This window comes from Lygodium microphyllum, chromosome 19, assembly GCF_053477565.2.
Source record: "Lygodium microphyllum isolate KBCC chromosome 19, Lygodium_microphyllum_v1.1.10, whole genome shotgun sequence".
In the NCBI taxonomy this organism is placed as follows: Eukaryota; Viridiplantae; Streptophyta; class Polypodiopsida; order Schizaeales; family Lygodiaceae; genus Lygodium; species Lygodium microphyllum.
The window spans coordinates 63,557,846-63,569,438 of NC_141153.1; the positions used below are offsets into that span (position 1 = coordinate 63,557,846).

Here is an 11,593-nt window from a genome sequence, read left to right on the forward strand (position 1 = left end):
CATTATTTGCATTGATACCTATATACTTTACCAATTACAAAGAATCCATAATTCTATGATTGCATAAGACAAATTGAAGCATATTATCCATCGGTGAATCAGCTTTGAGCAACAACTTATAGATAACCTTAAGATCATGAAATCTCCTTTTAATGGACTAGTTGGCTTGGCGGATGTTGCTAGCCGTGAACCCGCTAACCACATGTTGCATAGTTTTGTAGCCTTGTATGGGTGTATTAATTTTGAGCAATGACTTAAAGACAACCTTAAGATCATGAGATCTCCTTTTAATAGATTAACATGCCTTTATGACTTCTTCTTTGCGTCTCAAGGGTTGTCCGCTAAGAAGGATGAAATCACAATACTTTTAAGAACACAACATTTTTCAATAATCACTAGTTCAATGATACTCCAAAAATCCAGAATTTCTTCATCAAAATATTCTTGATTTTTACACAAGTTTATCCCCATACTTGCTTTGTTGCCAAGTCCAATGACATCGGTTTCGCTTTTTAATCATCTTCTAAAATGATCTAATTACCGAACATACCCTAATAGATAAGGTCCTTTAGACATGGTAGCCATCAAGGGAAGACACTTTGATGGCCAAATTTGTATATGTAGTAGGGAAATTGCTCATTAGAAGCCTCTAAAGTGAAATATTAGCCTATTTCATATCCTAATCTTTTCTTTCAATTACTTCGAGTACCTAGACGTCTACTTCTTTCAAGTTCTCATCCTAGACAAAGGAAATATCTTGTGTTCCAAATATTATCTTCCTTAGAGATGTTTCCTCCCCTAAAATCCTTTTCCTATTATTGCATTGCCAAAGCTTTCCACCACTTTTGTTGGCAATCCATCATGGCTTGGGGATTTCAATTTTTCATATAAGAAACATGTGATTATATGTTAATGATAACTAAGAAGTGAACATTTAGAGCATCCCACAAAAGAAGAGGAAAGGTTCCCACATACACTCTAAAGTAGCAAGAGCTAGGTAACCCATATGGTTTTTAAATTTGACTCTTCTTTAATATCACTAAGGGCTTCCCTACCTAATTTTCCCCAATAATACATGGCTTATCCTCCTTAACAATAGTAAAGGAAAAATGCCAAACCTTCCAATGCTCTTGCTCACCCTCAACACTATCTCCCATGAGGTCTTAAAGACTCAGAAGAGTTAAGATCTATGGCCCAAAGTGCACTCAATACACATGAGCGATCGTGACCACTACTTTTTGAAAAAGTAAACCCATCATGTGCTTTTTGATAAAGTAAACCCAATCAAAAAGTAAACCTAGCCCAATGAAAAGTGATTATCAAATAATTTTTAATATTTAGACCTTACCTTTGACAAGTTTACATTTTTGTCTTGAACCCCCCTTCCAAGCTTTCAAAGCCCAATTTAAGAAAATTAACTTCTAAGGAGAGAGAAAAATTCTAAGGAGATTTTGAGGAAATAACTTCCATGGAAAAAAAATCTAAGGAAAAAATTACCAAAGACACAAGTCTAAAGATTAAGCGAATAACTTTCAAGCAGACATAAAAATTAAGGAAATAACTTCTAAGGAGAAACAAAAATTTACCAAAGAGAGAAGTTTAAATATATAAAATTTTGGAGGGTTTCAACTTATAACCTCTTGAAAACAAGGCAAACCTTCGACCATTACACTACCCATTATACACATGTTGTGATTGGTGAGTTCTAAAGTATTATGTAGTATTTACTTATTAGCATGTCAATTTTGGGCAATAATTTTTCAATAATCACTTTTCTGTGGGCTAGGTTTACTTTTTCAACTAGGTTTACTTTATCAAAAAGTGCAAGCTGGGTTTACTTTTTCAAAAAGCAGTGGTCACAATTGCTTGCGTGTATTGAGTGCAATTTGGGCCATAGATCCCAACTCTTTAGGGTCTTTAAGACCCTGTGAGAGATAGTGCTAAGGCTTGTTCACCCACTCAACCACCAACATGGTTATGCCCATGCTCTTGGATTGTTTAGCCCTTTAAACCTATAAAGTGATAAGAGTCCCATAAATTGGGCATAGATTAGACTACCCCTTAAAGCCATTGGAAGGAGAGCTTCTGACCTTTCACTGCTAATGACTCATTCCTGCAACAAAATCGTGCCATCTTTAAAACTTATCCTTTACCCTTCTCCATAAACCATTGAAAATGATGCTTTGTAGCAGCTACACACCTTAACAACCAAATAAGATACCTAAAGATGGTGCTTGGCTCAATCAACTCGAAGCCCGAATTTTGAACCTGAGGGAGGATTTTTCTTCAATGTGAGAAAGACTAACTCAATTTTGTGGAAGCTGAGGTCAAGTTAAGTTGATGAAGAGGTCTAGACCTAACCAGTGGAGGCCTTTAACTATGCTCAATCTTATCTCTTATCCTACGTTTAGAAGTGAGGATCAATTTCTCAATCAATGTCTAGCGATCAAAGAGTCTTCTCTACACTACTTAATGAGGCCTTATTCTAATAATCTTCAAGACTCCCATTGCTACTCAATTAAGTCATAAACTTGTATTTTCAATTGGAGCTAAAGTAGGTCACATCGACCATGCTTTACAATGAGACTACATTACTCATTATTGCATTATCAAGCCAAAACATCATTATTAGCTCAAGTATGCAATAATTATGCTGCAACATGATTAATAAGGGATTTGTTCACATGTTGGGATTTCTTTACATGTTGTTAAATAGTTTGTATTTTTGAGTGTCAATTGAAATGAATCGAAGGGCCCCAATGGTTCCAAGAAGTGCAACACAAGTGTAGATAATACCAATAGAGAGGTTGATGGCCCAAAGTGGAAAACCTTTAGGATGTCTGACAACAAGGTATGCAATGACTGGAATGATGAAATCAAGAGGAGTGAATCCAAATGCCCCACATAAGGCCACAAAGTCACCAAAGAAGGGCAATGCAGCTGCTACTATTGTGATGACAATTATATAAATGCTTGTCGATGCTAATCGCATTAGCCGAGTTTGCCATTTAGCCATTTTCACCATCTTCTGCTCAAAGTAGTCATATGTTGGCCTACAATAGATCTGTTGCGCACAATACAATGTTAGAGAACTTCTATTGCTCAATTAAAGTTTGTTGAAGTGGTACATGCATAAAGCACAAATACCACTTGTTTAAAATGAAGAGCTTTTACTATTTTGTTTGAAGTGAAATAAAGCATGCTAGAACCAAGATAACGCCACAAGGCTTTTATAATGCTTTGGCAAAATGCTTCCTCCTCTACACTAATAGTAAAGGAGCTAAATATGAAAGTTTTTGACTAAGAGCTTATGAAATTTGTGGCCTTTTGTAGAAAAGATATGCTCTATTCCAAATCAAATACACGAGAGCTAAGCAACAAAAATAGCACAACTTGCTTGCTTAAGAAAGGTTCATTCCCAAAGATCAAGTGGGTCAACTTCAAACATGAACCTTTCACAAAAGTGACAACTCTAACATGTTTAGCTTTTTTCAAGCATGGAATGAGACCCCTTTTCAAATTGGGGTGTAGAAACTAGCAAGCATGTTTAAAATTTCAAGCAGATGATAAAGGGATCAATTCCTAGTATCTATCTCCTTCAATGTAGAAACTATCAAATATCTTTCATTATTAGGAGCCTAAATTATTTTTGTCAACTTAGTCAATGAAACCTTATTATGGCCACGGGGCATGTAAGTAGATTGATGTTTGATATTTCTCTTTTGGTGTGAGAGAAAAAGATCAATAAAGAGTCATGCTACAAGGATCGTAAGATAGGAGAGTCATGAAAGTAAAAGTTTGGAATGAGTGTCTATCATAATGGTTAAAGGTTAATAAGTTCTATTATGACTTTGTTTTGATGCACATCTCTATATCCCTGGAATCATCAGTCTACTGCTCAAATTGTTCAACTACAACCCGTATGAAATAACCTTCCAACATTTCATCTAATGTAAGGGGGGAAACCATCTATATAAGGTATGAGATTTTTATAGCAAAAACATCTACAAAGATGAAGAGTTCTCTTTGCTTGCTCTCATTAGAAATAATATCCCATATATACTTCCCTCAAATATCTAGTCCTTCCATATATAGAGAACCATGTCGCCTACACCACATTTGTGCGCACTAATGGTCATGTTTTGCATGGTTTTCAAACAAGTAGCTTTGATATTCTTGTCTTTAGGACTTGCTTAATGATGCCTTTTCACCTCTTTAGAAAACCTGGTAATGCATTTTCACCTGTTGAGATCTTTGATTGTTGCATCATAGATTTCTGCTTACTTTCAACTAGTAACCCTAACGCTTCTTACTTGGATTACAGATAAGTTATACTGCTTGCTACCAGAAATAATTGACATGAGCCCTTTAATGGATTGATGTCTATACAAAGATCTTGACAAGCAATTCAGTATGCACATATGTACGGCAGTCCAACCTGCATCTTAGTAACATGAAAAATGCTTCTCTACCATGGCCAATGAACAACATTTATTTCAATTCTGCTGATGCAAAGCATCCAACTTCTCCCATGAAATATAACTATTTGGCAACAGAAATGAGATCTAACTGTGATGATTGAGGAAAAAAAGACTTGTTCAGCAACATACAGAGTACCTGATAGCATCCTGCAATTTGAATAATTGCAAACAAGTTTACAAGCACAAGTGCCCATTTGGGACCTGTTAAGGAATTGACTAAGTATGGAGCCACAGAGGAGCCAAACGCCCAATAACCAACACATGCCAGTGTCCAATAGGTTGTGACAATCACTGTGTATGCTCCTGAGACACCCTTGTACATGTTTGTCTTTACAGGTTTCTTCAAAGTGGACTGTGATTATAGCAGAATCATAACTTAGCTAGCAAGATCAGAAGATGCATGATTCAAGCAATAATCATGCAGCATCATTATCACATCTGATCACTGATAAAGACTATAGCATTGCAATTCATTATGATAAGAGAAGCATTGTTTGGGGAAGACCTCAGACCTGTATCTCAGGCAGCATAGCATCTCCAAATGAGAATGCAATTGTACCCAAAGCATTGAGGACTCCAAAAACCTTCGTTGATGTTGTGCCATGCAACTGATAGTCTATTATTGCACGATCTAGATGTAGTCCTGCATTCAGAGTTCAGCTAGATCTTACAAGACGCATGCATATACCATACCTATGCAAGTATGTCCTATCATTCCACGTATGTACTTAACTGCTGTACAGATATAACTGCACAATTCTGAACATTGCATCATGTATACATATCATATATATGCAAGCATATTCTATCTTCTTCTTGTGTCTACTTATGTATGTGCATATACCATTCTGTACCCACGTTGAGTATGTGCCTGCAAAGCAGCATGCCTTCCTGTAAGATGAGTGGTTTCTATTGTGTGCATGTGACCTTGGAAAAACTTCTGTTGTGGCGAAGAACAAAGATTACCACTGTAAATAGACAGAGCCATGGCTGTTGCAGTAAAACCAAGTGTGCTTAGAGTGCAAATTGCATTCACCCATCTCAAAGAGTGGATGTTGGGAAACTGTGAGAGAGCAAGCTCAAATACCCCAAAAACGGCAATGGACTGTTGAAGAGTCAGTTTGTTGTCTTCATGGAAAATCTTGTAGATGGCCTGTCATTGCAAAGCTTTAGTGCTACCAAAAAAATCACCACAAATGGTGATTAAAAAGCAGAAAGGCAATGGCCAAGAAAAAAAAGAGAGAGTTGATATCAAGACCTTCATGCTGCTTCCTGCTGCTATTTGTACAGTTATATTGTTCCCTATGGATGCCAATTGCTGAAAGAAGGCTACTGCTAAATAGCCCTGCCTGCCTATGAGAGAAGATATGAATTTATCAGTAAACCGTGCAGATTTGTCATATGGGCAAGACTTGAATGCATTCCACAAGGTATGGCATCTAGGAAGCATAGATCTAACTTCTAGATGCATTTTCTAGCAGTACCAAAAATGCTTTTGGCGAGATCCCGATATGTGGTATGCTGGACTCCATCCCACTCCCACAGAGAAGCCACCAGGAAACTGCAATACCATGTGGCTAATGTGCCCACCACTAGCATACCCATGCCTGCTGCCATATAAGAACCCACTTCATTCTATCAATATGGACCTGAATTCGATGTTTGAAACCACACGAGAAGACTGAAAAGACAACGTGAATCTAAATTGGCCCACAGAAGTGCAACATGACATCAAAAGAAGCATTAGACAAATTCCCACTATAGTTCCCACATTGTGAATTAGGACAACATCATGAGCTTCTGGGAGGAGGGACTAGCATGCGGTGCCTCCCAAGCAGACGCTCATGATGTTGTACACTGTAGGGAAAAACAAGGGAAAAGAGCCCTTTTTTCCCACATGGGAAAATGTCCAATACTTCTAATTATACATACATAGATGTGAAAATATGGTGTGATGAAGATGAGATCTGGCACATAAATATGATACAGAAATAGGAGATATGGCTGGCACCCCACATACAGTGCCCCAGATAAAGTGTGTACGACCTGCAGCCCATCCTAGGGACGCTAATGCAAAGGGTAGTGCGGCATATGCTGCTGGAGTGGCTATTGTGGTAGCCACATGGAAGGCTGCATGGCGCCACGAACCCTTGCCTGTTTTGACTGGATGAACAGGATGAGGAGGCAGAGCACCATTATCATGTTCAGCCATTGAAAGCCTGTTTCTTGCGCTGCAAGAGAACCACTCAGATTTCAGACATGTTACAGGAAGAAGCCCCAATCGACTCAGCCATGCTGCCATGCACCGAGCTACTGAGAGTGGCCCCAACTCCAACCCCAGTTACTGAGACAGGCCAAATTCACAAATTCTGCTGATCCAGCCATACTTTCATACACCCAGTACAGCCCACTACAGCCCAGTTTTTGAAACAGGCCCCAATTCACAAATTCTGCTTGTTTGTGAGACTCAATTCCACCAATTGTTTTTGTTTCTGAGACTCAAATGCCACAGACTCTTGGCAGAAGGAAAACTCTCCCAAATTACAAGCCTGGTAGTAGAATCCTTGCTTTGGACATCCCAACACGGCAGCAAGATCCTTGTTGTGTGCAAGCCTGATCATCAACAAATGGGATCATACAAGAGCTTTGTCAAAAATTGTATGCAAAGCAATTACGGGCCGGGGGGCCGGGGAGAGAGAGAGAGTGTGTGAACACAGGACAACAACATGTTGACTTAGGTGACTTTACTGGGTGTGGTTTCTGTCAGTGCGGTCTGCGTTTGAATTTGAAGCGCAACCCCAGCCATGATTGAGCCATCATATTTTGTGATTTGAAAGTTGAAGAGCTCAAGGGAAGGTACAATATCTTTTTCCTTCAAAAGTGCGAAAAAATATGTAATTATGTATTTATTTACAAAAATCTATACAGAGTGCCAACCTGTATTGCCGCATGTGGACAGTGGAGGCTGTCCAACAGGAAAGCAGAACAGCGAAGTAGCAAGCGGGACAAGTTACAACTGCTGATCAGGTCGTAGGCTGTAGCTACTGCATATATCTCTCTCTCTCTCTCTCTCTCTCTCTCTCATGCTCCGTCTTCTCTTCGTTAACCCACACAGACAGACGGTCCGTCAGACCCACATAGGCCTAGTCATCGGCGATTTGGCTCTCTCGCTCTCTCTCTAGTGTCCACGAAAAACCGCCCTTTACTGTAATTTTTCAAGGCCCAAGTTGAAAAAAAGGACCATTTTCAATCGTCTAATGCAAAGGATAATATCCAAGGGTGATTCTTTAACTTAAAGAACGAGATAAATTTTATCTTTGAATAAAATTTTAAATATCTGTATATATTTATACCTTTATTTTCAAGGTATAAATTATAATTCATCTTTAAATTAGAGATAATGTATAAATTACTATTTATCATAATATTTTAACATTCATATTGAATTTTAAAATATAAATCATTATAATATGTGTGTACAATGTGCGTATATATTATATGTATAAACCTCGATAGACCTTTACAGATAGCTTATCCACAAACATATGGTTCTTTTCTTTTGCATCTTGTTTTGGAACATGAAGCTTTGGATTCTTGGAAGTTTGGCACTCTCCAAGAAACTTTGGCGCTCTCCAAATCGTACAACCTACAACCAGTTGCTCTCTGAATTTTGGAAGGGAGCCTCAACATTGGAATGTGTATTGCAAACCCAACTCAAGGCGCGCCTTGCTGAACAAATAGGCAAGCTTTAAACTGAAACCCTTCCTATGCTTATGTATAGTTATTGTTGTTAGAAGAGTTAGGAATCAGGACATCTCGAGTGACAAAAGATTCAACTATTTTAACACACAAGATTCAAGAAGCTCTGATTTGATCATTCGTGTTGGCATGTCTGAGAGCACAAATCTTCAGATTCTAAAAAATAAGACAAAGGATAGGGAAAATAAAACACCAGTTTGTCCATGCATAATTTGACATGTATATCTAATTTACACCTTCCAAATGCATGGACATGCATATCTAATTCACACCTTCCTATCAAATTGGTGCAAACTGGTTGATCTTCCATAACAAGCTGTCCTGAGAGAGAGAAAGAGAGAGGATTTATAACAAACTGGTTGGAACTTGGCCCAGGGTCCTAGCCTCAAGACTATCTCCCACAGGGTCCTTATAACCTCGGAGAGATGGGATCAAAGATGGATGAGAGCCACCGCGGTCATGCTCCTCGATCTCGGCTATTGATCCCTCAGGAAGTAAACCCATAAAGCACACTATAATCCCAATCCACTAAGTAAACCTAGCGCGTCGAAAAGAGCAGATTTTTGGGAGTTACGTCTTGATTTCATTGCTAGCCAAACTAGTAAACCCGACTAGCCGGTGACCTCGGGCTTGGTGGGACGACCATTATTCCATATGAAATAACTGTGTGGAATCCACCGAACCCTGCCATGCTGTCAGGCCGCATCTAAAATTTCGTGGGCCCACATTGCCATTGAATGGTATTGGTAGCTGAGGTGTCCCTTTCAAAACCATTGATTCTGACCTTGATCAAAAGTAAAACCAACGTTTGTACTAAACCCAAAAAACAAAATAAACCCGCTTTGTGAAGTGTGCAAATTCGATTAAGGACTGTGGATGCCTTTTTTGCTCTTGGTATAACTAGTAAAAATACCCTGCGGGCAAGGCGTTGTCGGAGGGGTTTTAGTCGAAAGGTCGTATCCACCGGGGATCAAATATAAAAGGAAGTAGAGATAGGAGATGGAAGAGAAGAAAAAAATAAACAAGAGGTAAACATGATAAAGACAAAGCACAATGATTAAAATCAATATGATAGAACCTGAAATCCCTTGTCTGGCATTACTCAGTAGCAATCTCCAAGCATTAGATCTCCTCGAGCTCCCTCATATACCAAAAATGTGGATCAAACAACAGCTTTCTCTCTACTGCTTGGAACCCAAATCTGATGACTCCATTGGCTCCGAACGGAGGGTAAAACACTAGGACACATGGTTAGGATTTTCCCAGATCACTCATTCTTCTTCTTCTAGTTCAAAGTGTTGTTTGCTACTTTTCAACTGCTGCGATTACGATGTGTGCAATTTCACCCATCTTTTTTTTCATGAAAAGTTTAAAACTTACTAAAAAAACAACTTGCTTTTTGCATGCCACCCTATTCTAGAAGTTTTCCTAGCTTTTTAGGATATTTACAATAAATAATATCATAAATAGGCTAAAATTCTTCAAAAATCTAGTATTTTTGGACCATCCATGCCACGGACACTAGCACTAATGACTCAGATCACATTGACTCTCTAGATCAATAAGAAAGTCAGATGATGGTACACTCCAGAGTTTTTCACGATGTGTCCACAGTCCATGTAGTGGCATGACATCCACCCCCTCTGAACATGCACATCCTCCAGTATGTGCCACCGATGTACTGTCAAAATTGTGGGAGAGAAGGAAAGAGTCTCACTTGTAGCTTTCTCACTTACACAATGGGGGAATACACACAAAGGTGGAGGTTGAAAACAATTTTCCTTTTCTTAGTTGTGTAAGCCAAAAAGAACTCTCGTACAGAGAAATAGAAGAACCCTATATATGAGTCTCAAACTAAACTCAACTAACTAAGGTGGCATACTAACTGAGCCACGAACTAGAGTAGATAAGGATAACTCTCATCTAGCTATTATTCATGGGCGGTGTACCAACCACATCTGCAGCTAACAAGTCGGCGAAATAAATGCACAACGATCACCCTGGCATATCACGAGTGGAGCTCGACATCTCAACACTCCCCCTCGAGCTCAATCCCAATTCCTGCACACCAAGCAGGTCTCTGAACTTGTGCAGCTTCTCTGCACCCAATGCCTTCGTGAATATGTCAGCTACTTGATCCTTTATGCCGACATAAACTAGATCAATAAGACCTAGTAAAACCCTCTCCCGCACATACTGATAATGCACCTCAATGTGCTTTGTTCTAGCATGATAGACTGGGTTATTTGCCAAGTGTATACTGCTCATGTTGTCACAATAAATGAAAACTGGCCCATCTGTAGGCTGATGCATATCATAAAGTAGCTTATGCAACCAAGCTACCTCACATGCAGCCATTGATGCATCCTTGTACTCAGCCTCTGTGCTCGACAAGGCAACTGTAGGCTGTTTCTTGCTGCTCCAAGTGACTGCAGCACTCCCAAAAGAGAACACATACCCACTGGTAGATTGTCTATCAGAAATACTACCAGCCCAATCAGCATCAGTGTATCCATACAACTGTATCTGAACCCTAGTCTCATAAAATAGTCCATATTGCAATGTGGACTTCACATACCTAAGTATGCGTCTAGCAGCATCCAAATGTGTTACCTTGAAGCCTGCATAAACTGACTTACCAATCCAATAGCATAGCTCAAATCTAGCCTGGTAATAGTCATATAAATCAAACTTCCTACTATGCGTCTGTACATAGTAGGGTCTTCGAGAAGCTCACATGTATCTGCGCTCAGCTTCACATTCTACTCCAAAGGAACTGAAATAGGCTTACAGCCTGTCATCCCATATTTGGGCAGCATGTCCAATCCATACTGCCTCTGCAAGAGCCGTATCCCACTTGGTGATCTAATCACCTCAATGCCCAAGAAATAACACAGCTCTCCCAAATCCTTCATCTCAAACTTCTGCTTCAATAGCATTTTCACATGAAGGATATCTTCATCACTATCACCTGTGATAATCAAATCATCAACATAAATGACAAGCAGCATAATACCTTTCTCTGTTTTTCTCACATAAAGTGAGAAATTTGCCTTGGAAATCTGAAAGCCAATAGTGACAAGATACTGTCCTATCTTGTCAGACCATGCTCTAGGTGCTTGTTTTAGGCCATACAAGGCTTTCTTCAACCTGCAAACAAACTCAAGATGAACAGCATGCACATAACTTGGTGGCTGCTCCATATAGACCTCTTCTTGCAAATCACCATGCAAGAAGGCATTCTTTACATCCATCTGATGTAAAGACCATCCCTTTGATGCAGCCATAGCAATGACTGCTCTTACGGTTGCCATCCTTGCAACTGGACTGAATGTTTCTTCATAATCAATGCC

The 11,593-nt window shown here is 39.2% G+C and overlaps 1 protein-coding gene across 12 annotated transcripts; it reads right to left on the bottom strand.

The window, feature by feature from the left end:
• Positions 1-2,523: 2,523 nt before the first annotated feature.
• Positions 2,524-7,661, bottom strand: LOC148019954 (GABA transporter 1-like). 12 transcript variants are annotated; one of them, XM_087700163.1, is made up of 8 exons: positions 7,419-7,659; positions 6,528-7,094; positions 5,966-6,088; positions 5,740-5,834; positions 5,448-5,634; positions 4,994-5,124; positions 4,618-4,833; positions 2,524-3,064 (listed from the first exon to the last, which is right to left on the bottom strand). In XM_087700163.1, exons 2-8 carry the CDS (start codon positions 6,781-6,783, stop codon positions 2,699-2,701), a joined length of 1,374 nt encoding a protein of 457 aa, XP_087556289.1. In that variant the 5' UTR covers positions 6,784-7,094; positions 7,419-7,659; the 3' UTR covers positions 2,524-2,698. The 12 variants fall into 12 exon arrangements, with proteins under 12 accessions (XP_087556289.1, XP_087556288.1, XP_087556290.1 ...); XM_087700162.1 differs by having other exon boundaries at positions 6,528-7,353; XM_087700164.1 differs by lacking the exon at positions 7,419-7,659 and adding an exon at positions 7,230-7,405.
• Positions 7,662-11,593: the final 3,932 nt, after the last annotated feature.